Source organism: Melanotaenia boesemani, chromosome 14 (assembly GCF_017639745.1).
Source record: "Melanotaenia boesemani isolate fMelBoe1 chromosome 14, fMelBoe1.pri, whole genome shotgun sequence".
NCBI classification, from domain to species: Eukaryota; Metazoa; Chordata; class Actinopteri; order Atheriniformes; family Melanotaeniidae; genus Melanotaenia; species Melanotaenia boesemani.
The window spans coordinates 20,603,945-20,627,113 of record NC_055695.1 but is presented as its reverse complement, the minus strand read 5'-3'; the positions used below and the strand labels follow the sequence as shown (position 1 = coordinate 20,627,113).

The following is a 23,169-nucleotide window of genomic DNA, read 5'->3' as shown; positions in this document are numbered from 1 at the left end:
TAAAAAGAATTGCCTTTTCTTTAATTGCCAATCAAGTGGGTAACTAACTTGCCAAATAAAGGAAAAATAATAAGAATAAAGATTAGTACTGAACTGTCTACCTGAACTAAGGTAGAGCTCTTTTAGCAAAAATAGAAATATTAAATAAACATAGGCTTTTCCACTTTTTGATAGTTTTCAATTTAAAATCATGTGCTGTTTTATATGTTCAAGATGGTTATTTAAGTGGGGATGAAGGATTTTTTTTTATTTAACAGGTGCCCTTAGAGGTCAGGGGAATTTTATTTATTTATTTATTTTTTTACCTTTATTTAACCAGGTAAAAAATGTTTGAGAACCAGTTCTCATTTGCAAACATGACCTGGCAGTTTATAGCAGTTGCCTGATGGCAGCAGCTAGAAGGAGTGATGGAGGAGTGAGATGAGTATACTGGGATCTGGGTAGCTTTCCTGGTCACAGAGGGGTGATATTGATCAGAAAGTGGTGTCTGTAATGATCCAGTAATTTTGCTGGCCTGACTGATTACATGGGAGAGGAAGCCATGGCAGGATGGTGTATTTAAGGTAAAAGTGGATTCTGTGAGTGAACTGCAGATTAGAGCTAAATGTATCTGCTGATATTGAAAGTCGTCAGTTTCCTCAACAGGTGGAGGCAATTTTGTGCTTTTTAAAAAATCTGACTACATGACATGTAAAAAAAAAGACAAGCAGAATCTCTGTTACAGATATATAAAAACTGTTCAGTGGGTTAACCGTGAATACTGAACCAGCAACCCCGGACTTAGAATAGAATAGAATTCATTCATTCATTCATTCATTCATTCATTCATTCATTCATTCATTCATTCATTCATTCATTTAATGTGTTCAAACAATTAATTACCAAAGGTATGGGAGTATTACCCCGGCTAACACACACATTGAAACGAACACACCCTTATGACCAACGTCAGACTTCCGGAGCCACGACGACACAGATGAGTGACAGTTGATTCTACCAACAGGCAGCTCACGGGTGGTGACGTCTCCAACTCCGCAACGGGCGGGATATCCGCAGTAGTAAGCTAGCTAATGACATGGCGAAGACTTACGATTACTTGTTTAAACTACTTCTAATCGGCGATTCAGGCGTCGGAAAAACCTGCGTGCTTTTCAGATTTTCAGAAGATGCCTTTAATTCAACGTTTATCTCTACTATAGGTGAGTGAAACTTTAATTATCAGTTTTGAATTAACTGAAAACGTTACAAGAGCAGCCCATCCCGTCTTGCTAATTTGTTGCTAACTTTTCTGGCTAGAATTCAGCTCGTGCTAGTGGCTGGTCAGGAAATGCACAGCCGGCATGTTATAAGGGGTTTTTGAGGACTCTCGCTGACATTTTATTCACTTGCAGTCCTCTGAAAGCCCCACCTTGTCCCCTCTGGATAGGTGGGATGTTCACCTACAATTTACCTTTTACGTAAAAACTACCTAAACGTTGGCAAGCTGAGCTAACGTGCTACAAAGCTAAATAAGTTTGTTGGCAGTGTCATTTCCTTTACGACTAGCTGCTCTATACGCCCCATTATTGATACAACGTTAAAGAAAATCTCAATAAAACCCACTACAAGCCATAGCCTTGCAACAGTCTACCACAAATGTAACTGTCAGTGAGATGTCGAGTCAGTTTGGCAGCACAGATTAATTTGTATTTAAATAAAATATTAACTCTAAATCTTTTTTTTTTCAGGTATTGACTTCAAAATCAGAACAATAGAATTAGATGGGAAGAAGATTAAACTACAGATATGGTAAGATGGCATGCCAAAGCTACAAACGTCCACCTTGATAAATAATTAGACAGTTGTTTTGCTTAGAGAATAATGCATTCACAGAATTGTCTCTAATCTTTTAACTGTTCTCTTTATTTGATAAGTGGACAAAACATAATATTTATTTAGCATGATTGCCTACAGCTCGACAACATTTCCAACTGTTTGCAGATTACTTGGGTAACCTTAATATATTTTCTATGTAGGGATACAGCAGGACAGGAGAGGTTCAGGACCATCACAACAGCGTACTACAGAGGAGCCATGGTAAGTTATATCGCCAACTTTGTCAAACATTACCTGTTGAAACAGAATGGATGAAGTGCCATTTTAGCTGTAAGCACTGCACCTTAAACTTTTACCAGAACCACACCCCACATTATTGTGAATGTTAACACTAAACAAACCTCCAACATCTGAGGTGTACTAAATGCATTGTTGTGCTGCTTTTGTTGGATTTTCCCTTAGTTCAGGTTGAACTGCATGCCATTTCATTTTCTTTTCATGAACTCTGACACTTAATTCAACCTTGTCACCTTTGAAATTCAAGTGTCAGGCTGTAACTTGAAGCTAAAATATGATATGATTAATCATGATTAAAGGCTGACACAGACAACAGAAAACAGTTTTTTTCTGAATGCTCCAGGGCATCATGTTAGTGTATGACATTACCAACGAGAAGTCCTTTGACAACATCAAGAACTGGATAAGGAATATAGAGGAGGTAAAACATTATTTCAATTTGACCCTGATTTTCACATAGTTACTAATGTTTAACTACTTTAAATGTCCTTTCAACATGCTATGCTTTTTTTTTTCTGCAGCATGCCTCAGCAGATGTGGAGAGGATGGTTCTTGGTAATAAATGTGATGTCAATGACAAGCGACAAGTGTCCAAAGAAAGAGGAGAGAAGGTGGGTTTGCTAAAATTTGATTTCTAAAACCATTTAAAATAGTTCTAGTATCTCACAAACCCTGGATAGATTTATTAAGGCTGTTACATATTCTGCGAGAAGCAGAATCCATTTTTCTTGTTCTCAGAGCCACGAGAACAAAATGATGTCCTTTTGTTTACGCGGCTATGTTTGGGGTACATATTTAGGGTTGTTCTTGCCACATAAGCTGAGCAGAACTTTCTTCTTGTGGGGCTCTGAGAAATACTGTGTGATTGGTTCGACATTTGAATTGGGCATAAATAATAAAAAAAAAACTTGGAGCAAAAAGTTGTTGCATCCACATTTCTGCTGATGTGAGGCTGAATAGATGATGGAGGTGGTGAGAAAGTACAAAAATAAATGCAACACATCTGTTATATAACAACACAGACACTGCTGCATGCTCAACCCCGCCCTGCCACGGACCAAGTTTCTCGTAAAGTATGAAATCACCGGGTCAAATGTTCATTGTACATAAACACACAGACCATCCCCTGCAGTAATTCCCGCCCCGCCACGGACAAAGATTCTTGTTGAGTATGAATTGACCGGACCAAAACAAACCTTTTTTTCTTGTTCTCGCAGTCCCCAGAACAAGAACAAACTCCCGCTTGTTGCAGAGTATGTAACCAGCCTAATTTCTGCTTCTCTGACTTGACTCTTTTATCCAATTGTCAGCTGGCGCTGGAGTATGGTATCAAATTCATGGAGACGAGTGCAAAGGCAAACATCAACGTGGAAAACGTAAGCTCACCATATTTCTGCAAATTGGCTAATTAATTTGTTGTTACAATTAATCTTTCAAGATCTGGCCATTATTGTTCTTTTATTCTTTTTTTTATTTTTTTTTTTTTTTTTACTAGAATAAAATAAAGACAGTCCATATTTTACACTTTGGTACAATCCTTATTTATCTTCTCCAGAAGCACTTGACTACATGTTTCCAGACTGGTTAGAAACATTAGATTTATTTGCTGAAATACTATGAGTAAAACTCCAGCTAATTTTTTTCTTGCAATAAATATTTAAATATTTAGAGGAGTCACCTTAGTGAGATGGCGTGGTATAAGTTTCAGTTCTGAGTTTAGTACAACTGGCTAAGATGCAGTTTAGAAAGAAACATTCAGTGATAGGCCTTAAAATGTCTTAATAAATATGGTTTCATAAAAGTAGAGGCTGTATCAGTGCAGTCTGTGGTGGTTTATTTTCTAAGAGTTCAGTCAGGTATATCTTCATTTTAGAAATGACTGTGAAATCTTCAGGTCTCATGGTTATTGTCGTGTTTAGATCTGCAGATGCCAAAAAAAATCAGAATGACAGGCACTGAACTTGATGGATGGACTCTTCAGAAAATTTAGTAAAGGACTCTATTACAGCCTTATGTCCTAGACTGCCTGACGTGGATTTAATAGTGTAATTTTTTTCTCACATTTTGCAGAAATACCTCCTTGTGTAATTATGTGTCTGTACTTCTTGCATGTATTTGTCTGCAGGCCTTTTTAACCCTGGCCAGAGACATTAAAGCAAAGATGGACAAGAAACTGGTAAGAATGAAACAATAGTTGATTATTACGGTATACATGGTTCAAATGGTTGTCGCATAGTTTAGTTTGAGCTGTTTTCTCATTTGTACTTTCACATGTGTGCAATTCAGGAGGGCAACAACCCGCAGGGCAGCAATCAGGGAGTAAAGATAACAGAGCAGCCCAAGAAGAGCAGCTTCTTCCGCTGCACGCTCCTGTGAGACGACAGGAACGTCAGCATCCACAATCGCCTTAACTGTGTCCCCCCCACTGGACAGAACTGGACAGAGCACACTTTGATATCCACTTTAGCCTTCTATCCTTGTCTTCCTCCTTTTGAGTTGTCCTGTGATTTAATTAGGAGAAGAAGGTCTTATTACTCCTTCAGTTTGTAAGTCTTCCATTGACACCTGTGGATCTAACTGTTGTGGCTTCTGTTACATACTGACAGTTTCAACTTGAATCCTTCTGGTGAGACACTGACAACGATCAAAGCTTTTCTGCCCATAACTTCAAGCTTTTGTCTCATGTGGTGAAGTCTTATTTATTTTACTCATCATTTCTGCTGCATCTTTGCACTGACAGTCTCGCTTTTGGTTTACATTCACTTTCTGTAAATGCAGTATGTAAATATATATCACAGATGATGGAAAGTCACGCCAGTCATTTTACACATATCTGCAGTGGGGGTTTACATTTCCTCTCCAGCTTTTCCTCTCCTGTTGATTTCATTGTCTGAAACATTCCATTTCTCTTGCAAACACTTACATGTGCAATGTAGAAACCTTGGTTTGTCTGTCTTAAAATATTCATGCAGTTGCATTAAGGCTGAGATTTAAGGGCACACTGATTCTTTCTGTAGTTTTCTGATCATTTCAGGTTTAGAAATGGAAAAAAAATCAAGTTGTTGCTAAGAGGAAGACGAGTATTTGATTCACCTCTGCAGGTGGACTAGCAGTACTTAAATCTCTGGAAGCAATTCAGTTTGACAGAAGGAATCGCAGTAATAATGTACTCATTGTCTTACGCATTTATACTTGATCTGGTTGTTTCCAATGGGGGAACTTATAAAAAACTGTTTTCTGGGCCTTGGATTGGGGCTGTGCTGTAGCAGTATTTATGGAGTGAAACAGAACATAGCACCAAAATGACAAAGTGCCCTTTTATGTTCTTTATTGATTATGCACTTTTTTTTCTCTTGTTTATCCTGATTATAAAAAGGAAAAAAAAAAAGTTTGTAACATTTACTGACTGTTTATTGCAAGTCTTAACTGAAAGCAAATAATATTTATGCACAAGATTTTACCCTGACTGGGCCTCCTGAAAACATCTGAGCACTGAGACCTCTGTTTTTGGTTAGCATATCAGCTGCACAGCAACCCAGCAACTTTTTTCCTACACTAATAACGTTCCCATTTGTTAATAGAAACTGTTTCTCTTCTTTGCATTTGCTCTGACATTTTATTTTTTTTGAGGATCCCAGTCTTCTCATCCACCTTTCTCCCGATTTATTTCTTTTTTTTGGAGGAGGGGGGGGGGGGGGGCTTCTTTCATGGCCATCTGAACTATGCATTCTGGCTGCATGTAAAACCTTCAAACGTTTGGCACATGTGATTTAATGAGCTTTATTTGAGATTAGAAATGTGCAGATGGTTCCTGTCACATATTAATAGGAAATCTGGTTAAAATCATAGATGTTTTACAGTGAGAGCAAACAATTTCTCACAGGGACGAGCAGTCCATGAAGTGAATTTCTAATATCACCTTTTCTTGCAGATTTAAGACATAATCAGTTCCATTTCTGTTAAACTGGTGCACAGATTTCACCTGTTCCCAGCTTGAATGGATTTTGTTTTTTCTTAAACTTGGGTATCAATTTGTAAAGTAATCCCCCTTGTAGATCTAGTTACAGTGTTCACTCATCTTGACCATTTCTTAAGTAAATTTGGGATTTCCTTAAAGATTATTGTTGAACTTCATGTGGAATAAATAAATACTTCAGCTATTGTAAATAAGATCTACAATGATTGTACTGTAGTTTCATAAATCCTAATAATCTACACTTTTTGTAGATATTTGTACTTTTGATGATTTATTAAAAAGATTGGTAAACGTTTTCATGTTTTTGTATTCCTTTTTAATGTAGTTTGTAAAAATAGTATAAATGAGTTTTACATATTTTGTTTTCTTTGGATATTTGAGTTATGACAAAGTCATAAACTAAAGTAATTAAAATGACTTTTTATCTGAAACACAAAGCCTTCAAACATGCATAGAGGACAAGATCTGATTGATATGATGTGAAGGTAATACAGATATAGTTTAAGCAATGCACAAGCACAATGCAATATACTTTCAAATACAGAAATGAATACTTCATATTTGATCGTTTTTGATGATAGTTAAACTCTTGCTCTCTGTGGAGCATTCTAGTGATGTGCATTAGTCATTTAGTCAGTCTGTCCTTCTCTCCACTTTCTTTGCCTTCATGTTTTTCTTTAAGTTTACATTCTGGTTCACCCTACCATTGCAGCACTTTTATTTTTGGTTGAATAAAGTCATAGTTTCTATGTCTGGCTCCTGATTTGGTGTCCTGCATTTGGGTCTTTTCTCCTCACTTCCATTTTGTTATTGACCATGACAGAAACGTTTCACATTGAGCATATTATGCCTAACGTGTGTGATTACTCAAGCAGACATGTTTATTTATTTATTCATTTTTGACTGGCCCCCTTGACTGACTCTCCAGAGCGTTTCATTTTTGCTCTGCAATATGCAAATACACCTGAAAGAAAATTATAAGTTTATGTATCTGTATATATTACATAATAAAGGTGTAGCCCTCACCAGCAATTAAAACCAAAATGTTAAAAAATGCTAAAAAAAAAAAAAGCTTTTGATAATTTGACATTTATTCTCTTTTAATTGTTCAGAAAAGTAAGCAAAATATTACAGTTTGCTTCATGACAGTCTCATGAGATTATACATCTGCTGTTAAACAGCATTTAAAGAACATACAAAAAAGACATAAAATATATTTATTTATTTATTTATTTATACAGTAGAGTTGTGTGTGAGTGTATGAAAGTCTGTCTGTTAGTGTGCAAGTGACAAAAAGCCCCACAACATTTCCCTGAAGTTGATCACTTCTGTTTCACAAACTGCTGTAGAGGGAAATCATGCTTGAGAGACTTTAACCTTTTTATTTCAGTTCATCATCATCATGTGGGGGAGGGAATGATGGGGGTATGTGGGAGGGGGTGGGACTTTCTATGAAGTGTCTGTCAGGGAAACAATGGAATTAGATTATCTAGTAGTTAATGTCAACAACAACACACAGAGAAGACATTGTTGTCATAATGTTCCAGTGTTTGAGGGGAACTTTGCTGATTGCAGTATTGTGCATGCACAAATATTCAGGTATTTCTCTGCTTTTTTTCCTCTTTAAACCCACTATTTTTCATAAAGCTTTAAATACTGTATACCATATTTTCAAATTGACTTTTAGTTGTCTGTGGAGTGTTATGTTGTATTATTTTGCAATGGAATCACCAAAAATTTTGGGTCAGAGACAAAAAAAAATTTAAAAAAAAAATCTGTTCACACTGCTGAGGTACCCATGAGCCAAAGTTCTCACAACATCGGCTGGTCTATGGCCTTTAAAAACATCTTTAGTGTGATTAATCTCCAGATGTGAATTTTCTGATGGATGATTGTTTTCCATGAGGCTTCCAGAGTGTAAGCACAGATCCACTTTCTGGCTCTGGAATAAATCATGACACACACACACACACACCTTGGTGGACTCGAGCAGATGTTTGTTATGTATCGGCTGATAGGAGCAGGACTGTAGCTTCTCATTGCATCTGTGTTTAATTTCTTCTCGTATAAATTGAAAAATTCCATTGACCTCCATTTTTCTCCTCCCATAATGTTGAACATGTGTGCAGATATCCACAATGACACATCTGTTCCTGTAGAATTCAAATAGGAGCCACACTGAAAGATTACTTCACTCTTTAACCACCATTTGTTAATGCTTAATAAAGCGTTCTTTATAAATATGTATATAACCTTTGTATCACTGCTGAGAAAGGGTGGAGTTTTGACTCCGCCTTCAGGCAGGTGGTGTCAGATAAGTGTGCACCTCAGCGCCATTTTACTAGAGCACTGCTAGACAAGGTGAGTAACCTTTTGCTGTGAGTTGTGTTTGGATTAAAATAACTCAGAATTACTGACTTTATTCACAAAATCTGACACTTCAGGATTTTATAAGTGTGCTAACTATAAATGAATAAACCAGATGAGAGCAGAAATGATTTCTTTAGTAATTAATGCAACAGATTAAACCACATAATTATAACATTAAGCAAAACATCAAGTCTGGGTCGAGTTTTTAACTGTGTGAAGGCAGAGTTTCAATTTAAGGAAAGCCTGCTTTGTGTCTGTGATAAAAAGTTATATTAATATTTGTTTAATCTAAAGTTAAACAGAGGAAGAAAGATAAATACATTACACCAAATTCTTCCTCTTACAGATGAAGTCAATACTAAAAAGGGATATTTAATGTGTCTAAGGTTTGTACTGTGTACAGAATGTACTTTATGTATACATATCTATTGTATGGAGTCAGTGAGCTTTACATTATGCGTTTGTAGGTCTTTAAATGACCACTTTCCCAGGACGATGGAGTGGAATCAGCCTGTACAAGGACAACACAATGCTTTCATCTGGTTCACGAAGTCCCAGCTCCAGTCTGTGATCAGGAATGGTGTGGTCCCTGAATGGTTTCATGGGATCATTCCCAGGAAGTACGTTTACAATGTCTATCACTGTCTTGCATCTACAGCAGCTGATGTCAGAGGAATGAGAAGAGCAATGTTTCTAACATTTTACATGTCACTGTCACCTCACTTAGTGTTTGCTTTTCTGACTTAAAAGTTTATTTGGCTCTAATTATGTCATTTCTACTAATGTTTTATGTACTTAGCAAGTTTTGTGTAAAATATTTAAATCCAGATACAAGAAAATGGACAGATGCCAAGTGCATACAGTGAGTAAAATGATGTTAAAATCCTTGTCTTTAACAAGGTTTTTAAAAAGTCATTTTAAACTTTAAAAATGTTCCACATGATTTAATATATTTTCCAGGAAGTTCTATAATAGCACCCCGTTCATCAAAAAACATAAAATAGCATAAATGAATATATACAATTGGCAGAGACTACTTTTAAGCATGTATTATATAGAATAGAACAGAACAGAACAGAACAGAACAGAATAGAATAGAATAGAATAAGGCATGTAATTCAATCAGACGCATGGAAACCGTGCCCTATATGGAGGAGCTGGCCTTGTCATATATATTATCAATGTTTTTACGAAGTATGTAAGTTCTGATGTTGTCCTAGCCATAATCTAATTTCTAAAACATAACCTTGTTATTTGCAATGTGTAAAACCAATACAAAAGTTAGTGAAAGTACGAGGAAATAGAAATATTAAAGCAACTTGAAGACATTTTTTATTAATTTAGTCTTCAGTAGCATAAAATAAACAACAAAACTTTGTGTGTGTGGTCACCAGTCAGTACATTTTATGATTATTTTACATTGCATAAAAAGAAGACAGACTTGTTTTGTTCTTCTTTCCAGATGCAACCCAGCCAACAACGACGTCCAGCTCCCTTCTTGTTTGACACTTTCTGTTCTGAACTGTTCTGTTTCTGTGAACTTTGCATATGCAAATATGTGGCTGTGAATGTGCAAAAGTCAACATTTTTTCTTTAAATATTAACATGTTAGATTCTCACAGAAAACTGATCTCAGCTGCTATTCATAATGTGATTTGTAGATAGAGATGTAATGTAAAGGGCCCTTTGTCTGTGGTAATTTGTGTAGGACGGCAGAGGAACTGCTCATGCCCAAGCCACCTGGCTACTTCCTCATCAGGGTCAGTGAGAGCAGGATTGGTTACACTCTCTCGTGCCGGTGAGTTTTGCAGGACTGCTGAAGCTTTGTTTCACCAACTGCACTCGTGCTCAGTCCAGCGGGTCAAAGTTCTGTCTGGCTGAATCTTCTGCATTGACCCCACAGTGATGTGGACCGCTGCAGACACTTCATGATTGATGCACTGGAGGATGGCCAGTACATTGTTGTGGGGGAGAGCAGGCGTCACCGCTTTCTGCAGGACCTGGTGGACTTTCATCGCAGGACTCCCATCATCCCCTTCACTCAAGTGCTCACTGTTGCTTGCGGACAGGTGTGGAATTGGTTTGGCTATCCTATTTGCTTTACAGGTTGATACATTAAAGATATGGGTTGTTTTCAGATTCCCTTGTAATATTTAACATACTTATAGTGGATAGAATGATCTTAGTTTATAAAATAAGTGGACAAAACATTTATTCAGGTGCATGCATTTAGACCTTATTTGTCAAACAACATTCTACCTGCATGACATGCACAACAAAGAACAATCAGAAAATGAATAACCTGTCCCGTTCTTTCTCTCTTATCTCATGTAAGCTCTCAAATGACAAGAGTGACTATGCAGAACTGCTGTTTCCTTCAAGACATCCAGCCTCTGACAACGATTTCTTACAAAACAGTTCCCCGCCTCCCAGCACAAGTCAACCAGTATCAGAAGACAGCCCACCAGCCCTTCCTTATCGACCAAATAACCTGATGGACCCTAAAGTCCTGTCCCCAAACAGTCAACCAAACAGAGTTTACCCTTGTTTGGAAGAGGAGTTTGGACACGTCAGTTCTCCACTTTCAGCCATGGTAATTTTTAACCTCAAAAGGCTGTTTTTGAAATGTTTTACGTAGAAGACATCCAAATATTTGATGGTCAAACAGTTATTTTAGATGTAAATCTTGGTGTAACAGGATTTGTAGTCGTGATGCATTCCAGCTTGAACTGAAATCCTAAATAATTCCATATAAAACGTATTTTTCTGTTGTTTTTTCAATTACTTTTCTTTTTATTTACTTAATCATCCAGGATTAATTTAGATTTTTCCACATGTGAAGCATTTTTGTTTATTACTCTTTTCAACTGAGAGTGCAGGACTTACCTGGAAACTTGTCTTGTGTCTGTGCAGCTTGATTACCTGCAACTATGCTGACACACTAAAATAATTTACAAGAACATTATATTGGTTTTGTGTGACTCAGTGTTACAGGATCTCTTTTTTCACAGTAATATTACTCTTGCAAATGGTGTTAATCTAATACTGAACAGAACAAACAGAATATAAAAGTCCACATTTGAAGGTTGGAAGTGTTGAAGCATGGTACTAACTCAGTGAGAGCAGTAACCACTGGGCACTCACTGACCAATGGTGACGTGCTGCTAATGTGGTCTATCTCTATACTAATAATATTCCCCAAAAATGATTCTTCTTTAATTTAATGTTTTAGAGATCTGCTTGAGATCTAAAACCAAATTCTGTTGAGCATTTAATGAAATGGGTCCTTTTATTTACTTATAAATTGACCGTGCTTTTTGTTTCATGTTTGTGACCCATAGGCTGTACCACAGGCCAGGAAGAAAAATGCAGTCATTAACTCGCCATCAAACCAGCCTCCTGAAGTTCCTTCTCGGAGGTGTGTGCCTCAGCAGAACCAGGCTTGCATCAGAACAGCCTCCGCACCTGAGAGTCCCCATAGATCTAGGATCTCTGAACAAAGTCTCTCTACCACCATCCAGCCTGTAAAGAACCAGGAAGGGAAAGCATCAGTTGCCACCAACCTGAAGAACTTCAAGAAGAAATTCCAAAAGAAAACAAACACTTCACAGGAGAATACCTATTCAGAGATTAATCTGGAGGCGAGTGACAGGAGCGGGGACACAGAGAATGAATACCAGGAGATCAGAGAGGAGCAGATCTTTAGTGCACCACCAAATTACAATGATAATAAGGCAACTGACCAGGTGTTACCTTATGAGTACTTGCCACCTCCACCTTTTGCTCCCGGTTACTGATACATAGTGTGGTCCAGAGCCCCACTGCCGGCTCTGAAGAGAGTGGAATGAATGGCTACTAAATGTAAGTCCTTACCAAGAGTTTAAGGTCTAGGAATGTGATGACTGAACTGTGGCCACATCGTTCCAATGTCACCAAAATGTCAAAATGAGGGAAACTAATAAAGGACTTCAAACTGCAGTCCTTTAGGGCCACTGTGCTGCAGGTTTTAGATATTTCCGTGCTTCAACAAACTGGACTCACTCAGACTGATGAGTCACTGCCCAAGACTTGACAACAAATTGTAAAATCCATTTATTTTCAATTAGGTGTGTTGGAGCAGGGAAACTTATAAAACCTGCAGTTGGTATCTACTGTACACCACTTCCCTTTGAACAGTTCTGTGTGGTACAGTTTGACATCTAATTTGGACTAAGACACATCTTTCAAAATACAGTCAGAATCTAATTTCAAAACCACCATGAAATGGGGTTTGGATCAGATTTATCCAAATCTGATTGGATGCAAGGATACAGTCTTTGTATACAAAAAGAAAAAAGAAAGTGTATGCAGGAAGTCTAAACAGGTACATGGTCACAGCTGAATGCATAATAATACCTGAAGTATATGATCAGTGCAAATGCATAACTTGTTTTTCAGCCTTTTATTATGCATTCACCACACATTCTGTTTATATCTGGTTATTATTTTTTAGGGTTTTTTAAGCATACGTGACTTGTTTCTCATGCTGTTTAATCTCATATTTTGTGGTGTGATCGTGCAAGAATTAAGATCTGGCCACAACTTAAGTGTTACATTTACACACCTCGTTAGCTTTATATTATGATTACAAGTGAAAACACACAGTAATGTTTTTTCACTAATATAAAGAGAGGCTCAGCAATTAAACGAGAAAGCTCAAATGAAAATATTGTGAATGAACTAATCAGCAGCCTGTGTGGCTCACCTGAAACTATGTTACACTGCTGAACGAAAGAAAAGAAGGGGAAAAGTTTGCACGTCTAATCAAGTAAAAAGAAGAATACAGAGGAAAAAGAAGAGATAGAATAACACTGAATGATAATGCACTGTTTTAGCCCTCAGTCTGTGTTTACATGTTTTGAACCAGGATAAATAAAAAAGTTGCCATCTGATGGAAATGAGTAACATTGGAAAATGTATTTATGGCTTTGTTTCATACATATCCAACAGTAACAACTCTGGACACAAAATTGATGCTTATGTATTACCCAGACTTGGATAACTCTGGAGCAAGCTGAGGTTTCACAAACTGGAAACAATGAAAAGGATAAACTTGGAAACTGGGAGTGGTGACCTTAGATATATGTTTAGAAATTGCATGGTCCTAACAAAACTCCAGGTAGATTTTGGTTTAAGAAAAGGATTTTCATTCCCTTCAGACAGAACCAGACTGGCTGTTCCATTGTTGAGTCTTCACTGCTATGCTAATGTGTTACCAAATAAAAAGAAAAGTAGCAAATGTAGCTGAAATTGATTTAATTCCAGCTTCATCTTGTAATTACGTTTGATGTTTTACATACCAAAGAACAAACCAAAAGCAGAAGGAGGAAGTTTAATACAGCTTATCATACATAATTAATATCAGCTACAATGGATACGAGGCGCATGCTGTAGTGTCATATGCAGATCTGTTAACAGAAATATAACCAGGAAGCTGGAGGAGAGTGGGAATGCAGATACTGGTCAGACTTATTTCCTTGCTGAAACCTAAAAACACTGTTGTTCCATTATGACATTGTCAATATCTGTGTATACGTTTTGTCACACACCAATAATAGTTATATACAAGGACTATGAGGCATGATATCACATTTATGCTCATGACTGAAAGTGCAACGTTAATAAAAGCAACTATCAAAGAGAAAAAAAATAGCACTATCATTTTTCAATTCTGTTGCCTTGCTATGTTATTCCACCTCAACAGGGGGCGTAATGACACAGGATTCTTCTCTCTAACCCACTCTTTTGTCATTGTCAGTGTATCCGATTGTTTTTATTATGGTGGTCAAGTTAGATCTACATAGACCAAACTAATAAAAAGCACATGTTCCATCATAGACTACAATCTAGTGGTAGTGAACCACATTAGATGTTTAAAAATAAACTATTCTTTTTATATGTAACCATACAAAGTCATGGACCTTACCTTAACCCTAATTCTTCTTCCTCTAATAATAATAATAAAAATAATAATAAACATGTTGATGTCTTATGTACATGTTCTGCTTTTAAGTACGCGTGACCGCATGTAAAACAACAGTTTACAAGTTTCACGCCCATCCTTGTCCGGCTGTGATCATCAACTGTCCCTTGAATAGTAAACGCAGGGGCGACGGCCAGCCATTAAACACCGCCCTTTCCGGCTACCTCGGCATAACGAAACACGCACTCCTGCTCTTGTGGGAGACGCGCTGACGTAATCTGGGAAGCAGTTGGTTTTGAGTATGGGAACAGCCTGCTGTGGACTCACGTCGAGAGCTGTGAAGTTTTTTTTCTACGGAAAAGAGCATTAGTTGAACTTTTTTCCAGCAACAGTTGTTTCACGTTACTCCGCAGTTTAGCCTCATTACGCCAACTAAACAATGTCTTTCATCCCAGGTCAACCGGTGACTGCTGTTGTGGTAAGTTTGGGAGGAAGGCTGTTTCTACTGGATGGGACTCTATTGTTTAGCTTCTTGTCCGACATTAACGTTAAATCGTAACTGCACTAACACCGAATTAAATTATGGTAGGTCACCGTAACGTAGTCCAGGTTTGTTAATTGTATCATGAATTTCTTTGTTTAGTTTAAGAGGGAACATTTTTTACAAACGACCGACAGTAATGTTAAATTTAATCCGACATGTGAAATCACTCTGAGGGGAGATGGGATTTAAAATGGGACATTACATTATGTTTGCCGTTATTTAAAAAGCATGAGAATATCACAGCTAGCAACTCTTTAATATGGGCGTCACCCTCTAGGTGTGCGAGTCAGACTTCCTGGTCAGTAAATGCAACATTAAAGAAACGCTAAACATTTTTTGTTGTATTGTTTTGTCGCCCTGCTATCTATTGCTGGACTAATGATAAGAGCTTGAAAATATTTACAAGAAGAAGGCACAGATGAGGTGTTTATGACCAGAGATGAATAACTATGCTTCTGCTGTCATGTGTGCAAGGAGTAGAGTTTAACTTCCAACCTGCATGTGAATGTGGCATACTTTTCCTACAAATGACCATTACACACACACACACACTCTCTCTCTCTCTCTCTCTCTCTCTCTCTCTCTCTCTCTCTCTCTCTGTCTTTCTCTCTCATTCATTCATATTGAAAAATTCAAGGAAACTGTTCAGTATAAGTACTTAGTTCAAGCGGCCGTATCACATCTGGAGATTTAGAGCTTATGATCATTATAGAGAGCAAATTCTCAGTCATGGAAGTTAGTTTAAGTAAATTTTCACTTTCTGAGTGTGAATCTACAATATACTGTCCCCCCCCCCCCCCCCCCCCCCCCCCCCCCCCCCCCCCACACACACACACACACACTTTGTGTTTGGAGTTATTAGCTTGGTTAATTTTTAATTTGAATAGGTGCCACATACTTATTTTTGTTATTCTGGCCAGAAACAATTTACTAAAAGGGAAATCCATTTCTGCCTATTGAACATCGAAAGTTAACACTTCGTGACATGCTGTTAAACTGTGATCTTTTTTTAAACCAGTGTTCTTTCAGTCAGCATGCACAGAGCTAATTGATTTGCAGAAAGTTTCCTGTCTATAGTTTGTTTGATTATTTGGTAACATAGTAACAGAAGGTGTAACAGTAGGGATAACAAAGACAGAGTGGAGCTCCAAGCTTTGCATGTCATGACTGATTGACTGAATGAAGTCATCTTAAGACTTCATTGTTTCAGCCGCCACTGAAAGACTCTTCGGTTATTCATCATGATCACACACAGACAGGCTTTGTGTATGTTGAGTTCTACTTTCAGATTGCTCCATCCATCTGGTGTTGTGAGTCTGCAGCTGCTTGACACTGTCAAGGACATGACTCCATTAATAAAGTTTCCATCTGTGTTGGTTTAAGTTACAAGGGGACAACCTTGGAAATCGGGTTTTGCCTGCACTGAGGCTAAGAAGTTCATACATGGGATTATAACTTGGCTGAATGACATATTGTGTCATCTTTCTGCAAATACTGGGTTTGTTAAGATTTTATTTAAGAATACAGTCATTTTATGCTGAACTACTTCAGAAAAATAGAAGTTTCATGTTGCACTATTTAACTTAGTATTAGTGGTAGTTCTAACTTATTAGTAATCTGTGTCAGTCTGATGTGAATTTATTTTATTTGACAAGGACACACACAGCAGTCCATTGACCGCAAAGAGAAACATGTTCGTTTCCAGGCGTTAGCAAAGTTGCTAAAGTAGTTACACATGTGAAGCAGTTATAAACCACTTATTCAAATATGTGAAACACCAAAAAGAGACTACCAATAACCCACCATCCCATGCCAGCTTTTGTTTTCTTCCTTATTACATACTTGTGAAAATCTTATTTTGGATTTTGTTTATTTCTGTCAAACAGGAGCGGATTGAGATCCAGAAGTTACGACAAGACGGCAATCTGATCCTGGGCTTCAGCATCGGAGGCGGTATAGACCAGGACCCTGGACAAAACCCCTTCTCAGAGGACAAGACCGATAAAGTAAGAATACAATATAAAGAAAAAAAAAGAATAAAATAAATTTTATATGTGTGTATATATATATATATATATATATATATATATATATATATATATATATATATATATATATATATATATATATATATATATATTTGAATCACCTGCATTGAATGGTTTTAAAAAAATATGGATCTTCGTGGGATGGAAAATCACAGAATTAGGTAAGATAGATTTCATGTTTTAATTTAACTGATAAGAAATACACACAGTTGGGCAGAAAAACTCCAAAATATGATGTAAAACTGCTATACGAGTTTTAATTTAAACCCTTTTGTGTTGAAGCACAGTGGTACAAGAGGAGTACATTGGTGAGCTGTAAATGAGGGACAGGTTTGAACACATCGTGGCTTCAGGTTAGAGTACACCAGCAAGGGATGCTGCAAGTTAATACAGAGTCACGTCCTACCTGATCATTATATAAACATCTGGAGCAGGAGAGGAAATGTTGCCACTTATCTCTTTACAGATTAATGATCAAATTGCTGGCTTGCGTACCTGCGTAGAATATTCCTTTAGATATTCTTTACATATTTACGGGCCTTACTGTAATTTTCCTACAGTTAACAGAGATCTTATCACTGAGATAACATTTTCTGATCATTTATTTAGTTTTAGTCTTTGTTCACATTTTTTGTTGATTTATTTGCTCTTTATGGTAATGTGTTTTTACTGTACTCTACTGGAGAGTTGTATTCTCTCAGACAGTTATTGAAAGTAAATATGTAGCTTTAGTAAATGTGGTGATACATGGCGTTTATACCAAAAAAGGATTAGGAATTATTGCAGCATTATCTTTATCTGAATAAAAAAGTTCTCCACAGCCGATGCTATTGGGCTTACTATATTAATGGCCTACATAATAATTTTAAAATATCTTGGAAGGAGCATGAAATAATGTTCTTCAGCCAACAAGATAAGACAAGTATCTATGTTCATGTGACTCGTCTTTCATGAAATGCTAAATTTATCCTCTTTTTTTGTGGTATCTAAACTAGATTCAACCCTTCCAATTTTATTTATTTTCTTTCTTTTTGGTATTTCAGCCATAATTTCATAAATATTTCTTCTCTAAGATAATTACTTTTTCTCCAGTCAGGTTTCAAGTATCTGTTTCACTCTATATTTCCATCCTCTTGTCCAAATATAGTCACTTTTAACTCTAGAAATACCAAGACAGTGACAGTCGAGTGCCAAATTCAAGGCTTCAGGACAGCATTTCATAAATGAATAGGTGTCATTGCAGTTGCTCCACCTAGCGTTAAGTTACTCTGTCTGATAGCAACTATGATGGCCATTTCTAAAATAACAGCACCCACAGCAGCTTAAACAGGCGTCTAACAACAAGAAAAACACATTAAATATGGGACAGTAAAGGTACTTTTCTTTGTTTTTTGTTGTTGTTTTGCACTAGTACCTGCTATGTAAAAGAAAAATGTCAAGATTTCATAAAATGCTGGTCAACAAATACAGAATTAATGTTCTCAATATGCACGTCTTGTCTCAATGCTCGTGGTACTGATGTTGTGAACTTCCATCAGCGTTTCTATCATGATGTTGGCTTTCTCATCGGCTTTCTTCATCCATTGTGCTCTTTACGTTAGAAGTTGCCGCCCAAAATGGACAGTTTGTTGTAATTTTGTCACAGCCAGTCACATATTTGTGAAGTTCAAGTTGAGTGAGGTAGTTACTTACTGATATGACACACATCTCTAAAATGTTGTGGATAATTTTTTTTTCTAAATAATTCTGAGTTCTCTTGTTTTATAATTGTAGATTATCTTTGTATAAGTCAAAAAGGAAATCTGCATGAGTCAAGTAGCGGTGATGATAATGAAATATTGTGTGTCTGTGTTGTCAAAAGGGCATCTATGTGACCAGGACTTCACCAGGAGGGCCAGCAGAGGCGGCTGGCTTAAAGGTTGGAGACAAAATAATGCAGGTGTGTTTTCTTTAAAAAATAAACAAAACAAAGGAGGAAAAAAAAAGGATTTCTGCTTGTTGATTGAAACATCCAGGAATCCAGAAGGTGGCACTGTGTGCCTTTTTGAATGGCAGATAGGAGCTCTGCATCAGGAGCATTTTTTTTTCTTATTTCAAAGCTCCAACTGAAGTTTGAGGGAAAACTCTTCTTCTTCTTCTTCCCAGGTGAATGGTTGGGATATGACCATGGTGACTCATGACCAGGCTAGAAAAAAGCTAACAAAGAAGAACGAGGATGTGGTGCGACTTTTGGTAACCAGGAAATCATTGGAAGACGCCGTCAAAAAGTCTATGAACCCATGTTACCCAAGACCATAATCTAGTGACACTACCTTAACAGACTAATGCAATAGCCAAGGACTGAAATCATTTATATAATGCAGAGACCTCCAAGCTCGGATCATGAGCTCTGTGGCTGTTATAACTACTTAGATTGCAATCAGAATGTATAAACACTACTTTTTCTTTCTTTCTTTCTTTCATTCTTTCTTTCTTTCTTTCTTTCTCTCTTTTTCTTTCTTTCTTTCTTTCTTTCTTTCTTTCTTTCTTTCTCTCTTTCTCTCTTTTTCTTTCTTTCTTTCTTTCTTTCTTTCTTTCTTTCTTTCTTTCTTTCTTTCTTTCTTTCTTTCTCTCTTTCTCTCTTTTTCTTTCTTTCTTTCTTTCTTTCTTTCTTTCTTTCTTTCTTTCTTTCTTTCTTTCTTTCTTTCTTTCTTTCTTTCTTTCTTTCTTTCTTTCTTTCTTTCTTTCTTTCTTTCTTTCTTTCACCTGCAGACTTAAAAAGTTTTAAGTTTAACTGAGTTGTTCATGCCGTTTGTCTTTATCTGGCCAAAGACTAACTTTTCTTTTGTGTCCTTAATGCAAAGTTTTCCTCTCCTTTATCTAAAGAAACAGTATTAGACTGTCTAGATTTCAGCAACAAATGCCAAAGTGAACGTGAACGAACTGTAGAGCAAGAAGAACAGTGTGAAATGCAGAGTTTTTGTCCCGCCCCCCCCCCTTTTTTTAAAATAATGGTACAGTTTCTGTTTAGTTTTCTCTTGTTTAATTACTGTTGTGGGTTTGAATTGATACATTTTTGATAAATGTCTGATCTATTTATATCTCATATAAATAATAATTCAGATACTGCACCTGTTTTTTAAATACACACATTGTATTATATTCCTAACGTTCACCTTTTGATCATAATCAGCAAGAGAAAGTTCATAGTCAACTATTGTTTTTGGAAAACTGAGATCAGCTTTAACTGTGAAGTATGAAGCTGTGTGTTGTCAGACTGTAAACTCAAACCTAACAAGAGTGAATGTTGTTTGATAACTTTGAATGCCAGCAGCAACCTTTAAATGACCATTTCATACCACAAAATGTTGTGATTTGTTTATATTTTCAGTTTGTTTTGTATGGTTTAATGCAGCAGTGATTTACTGCCCTTCTTCATACAGCTTGTACTAAAACACCCAAGATTTAGTTCTAATCTCACAGTATTTTGGTTTTGAAAAATTAAAAGTGACATTTATGCAAGTTTGCTGATCATGTTTCTTTTAATGAACTCAAAGGCTCTATTTTGGTTTGTGGTTTAAAAATGTAGTATAAGTTATGTATGTATATGGTATAAACCATATGAGACGATGGAATTTATTTACCATGTTTTTCTTTTTTTTATTTCCAAATGATCCATTAAAGTTTAATGAGAAACAAAAACAGCTAAAATTGTTTGAACAAGTAATTGATGTTTATTGAACGTTTATTTCTGATTTCTTTTTACTTTTCTTTCTTACTCTTTTTACTTTTTCCAACGAGGGGTCAGTGTTCCTGACCCCTCGTTGGGAACAAGTCCTCCCAGAAGTCTTAAGAGTGAAACGGTTAGTAAAGAAAGGTAACCGCCATATCTATGAATCATGACACTCAATCTGCATCTATATTTTGTACTTAATAACATGACCCAGAACAGTGGGTTTGCATTTGATTGCACAGTATGAATATTTTCTACATCAAAGGACTGGCAGTAAATTAATCTATTACCTGTTATTGATCGTGCCATAATGGAATATGATCCACAGTAAAGGAGCATCTTCACCCTTCTGCTCTGTAAAATCTTTTTTTAATATCTTACACGCCCTTAAAATAGCTTCATGTTGCCAGTTTTAAAGTAATCAGCTGACATTTCAAAGCAGAGAATCTATTCCCTGACCTTTCTGTATTTACCAAGGCTTTTTGATGCAGAGAGCTTTCTGTGCTTTCATCTCTTAAATATCTGAGCTCAGAACCAATCGTGGTTCTCTGGAGGGTGGACTCTGAATGATGGAGCAAAATATCCAAAAGCACTGAAGAGAACAATTCATCAAATGCAAAAGCCACTTTGTTTTCTTTATTGATGCATTGTTTTGAGTTCAGCTGCAAAAACTAACATTTCATATCTACTGATTATTAATTCTTATTCTGGTAGTAAAACTATCAAATTATATAATTAGTATTTTTCTTATTGTTAGCATTTTTATTTATTTTAAAACTGTTATGCTAATATGATTATGGTAAAAATCATTACCATTATAATAATTTTATGACTATGGTGCAACCTGTTTGTTATTAACTATTGGATTAATCTCCTTACAGTGCACTGTATACAAGCTTACTTAATTTAACAGATTTCTGATCAATAACGCTCGAATCACTGTGATCATTTTCCCCTATTTTTTCCATATAAAATCTCACTTTTTTTCTTACATTTTGTGAATTTAATTCCTGTTCCAGTTCCCGCTTTTCCTGTAATAAACCTTCACTATTTGTATTGTTTTTGCACAAGATAATTAAAGGAAATTAAAAATAAAGATTTGCATTTCGAGTTTATTGTCGCTTAAATCAAGTTGGCTTTACAGGCTTCTCAATGGCTGGAGTTTATATGCTTTATGAGAACATAATGCATCAGATCTGAATCTGCTGTCTAGTGTTAAAAGTGTAAAATAGCACATCATATTATTTTACAGGGTTGATTTATAGCAACTCTGAGCTAAAATCTCACCTTTGAGAAATAATTGATGAGCAAGCCGTGTGTGTGTGTTCCAGGGACAGAGGGAAGCACGCTTCATTCCACTTACCTGCGCATCATAATGTTATTAAACCATGTTTTTAGAGAACAATGTGGTCGTGCAAATATGTCAGCAAGCGCTTAGACTCACACTTCGAGTTTGCTCTCACCAATACCACAGCATTTACACATTGCATGTTGCTAGGTAACTAGTGGACAGCTATAAGTGGGAGCAATGAGCGTCTAACTTCATTACAATATCGGTTGTGTGATCATTTAATCTGCACTTATCAATTATAAAATTATCCATGACAATTTTGTTACTATAGCTCACAAACTTATCTAATTTATGTGATGACATGAAAACACAATAATTTTTATATTGGGTGTATACATTTCTGCACTTATTACACTAACAAAGGGGGGGGGGGGGAGGATTTCTTTATACACCACACCTTATGCCAACTACTTGTATTGTAGAAAAGAAGAAGAAAAAGCATCATTTCTACCAGCTGAAAGACAACACATGGATGCATTTTTTCCCTACAGGCAAGTGAACAATTATACAATCTAATCGTGGTTCATACATGATCCATGCCTCCCACATTATGGCAGGATAATTGTTTCCATGGCGATGCAATCTGTTCCTATCACTTTGGTCCTACACCAGATTGGAACCAGAGGGAAGCCCACACCCTCAGATCTATCCCAGAGTCAAGAATAAGAACCTACCGGAAATATTTGCTTCTAAATTTATGAGTCTACATTATCTGTGTTTTTTTCCCCCCAATGAATAAAGAGCAGAGTTGTTCCATACATTGTTATATTGAGATTGATAATCACATGGGTTAGTCACTTCTCATTAGCTGCAAGTCCTGGTCACTCTGTCTTTAAAAACATGCTTGGGTGTACAGGTGTTGCTCAGATCCACTGAACTTCATCTATCTATCCTGTCAAAAATTTCTGTCTACAGTTGACATTTTTTTATTTGAGATTGTACAAACAAATAAAGATCCCTTCTTAAAGCTTTAATTTACTCTGCAAGCATATGACATATTAAAAGCATTATTTTTGTTGAATGTGAGTGAGGAAGCATGCAGCCCCATTCACAGAAGGACTGTCTTAAATGTTTTAGATGATGTTTATTATTTA

General features: G+C 36.5%; 3 protein-coding genes across 5 annotated transcripts; all 3 read left to right on the top strand.

Annotated features, from left to right (window-relative positions):
• The first annotated feature begins 1,029 nt into the window (after window positions 1-1,029).
• LOC121653668 (ras-related protein Rab-8A) lies at window positions 1,030-6,383 on the top strand. Its single transcript, XM_042007299.1, has 8 exons — window positions 1,030-1,199; window positions 1,728-1,788; window positions 2,016-2,076; window positions 2,456-2,533; window positions 2,634-2,723; window positions 3,423-3,488; window positions 4,238-4,288; window positions 4,399-6,383. Exons 1-8 carry the CDS (start codon window positions 1,076-1,078, stop codon window positions 4,486-4,488), a joined length of 621 nt encoding a protein of 206 aa, XP_041863233.1. The 5' UTR covers window positions 1,030-1,075; the 3' UTR covers window positions 4,489-6,383.
• A 1,285-nt stretch (window positions 6,384-7,668) lies between these two features.
• On the top strand, window positions 7,669-14,369 carry hsh2d (hematopoietic SH2 domain containing). Of its 3 annotated transcripts, none has more exons than XM_042007291.1 (6): window positions 7,669-7,687; window positions 8,926-9,078; window positions 10,167-10,256; window positions 10,362-10,527; window positions 10,794-11,051; window positions 11,800-14,367. In XM_042007291.1, exons 2-6 carry the CDS (start codon window positions 8,954-8,956, stop codon window positions 12,253-12,255), a joined length of 1,095 nt encoding a protein of 364 aa, XP_041863225.1. In that variant the 5' UTR covers window positions 7,669-7,687; window positions 8,926-8,953; the 3' UTR covers window positions 12,256-14,367. The 3 variants fall into 3 exon arrangements, with proteins under 3 accessions (XP_041863225.1, XP_041863226.1, XP_041863224.1); XM_042007292.1 differs by lacking the exon at window positions 7,669-7,687 and adding an exon at window positions 8,445-8,449; XM_042007290.1 differs by lacking the exon at window positions 7,669-7,687 and adding an exon at window positions 8,702-8,844 and having other exon boundaries at window positions 11,800-14,369.
• A 333-nt stretch (window positions 14,370-14,702) lies between these two features.
• tax1bp3 (Tax1 (human T-cell leukemia virus type I) binding protein 3) lies at window positions 14,703-19,562 on the top strand. Its single transcript, XM_042007300.1, has 4 exons — window positions 14,703-14,898; window positions 16,851-16,970; window positions 18,874-18,951; window positions 19,158-19,562. Exons 1-4 carry the CDS (start codon window positions 14,860-14,862, stop codon window positions 19,308-19,310), a joined length of 390 nt encoding a protein of 129 aa, XP_041863234.1. The 5' UTR covers window positions 14,703-14,859; the 3' UTR covers window positions 19,311-19,562.
• The last annotated feature ends 3,607 nt before the right edge of the window (window positions 19,563-23,169 follow it).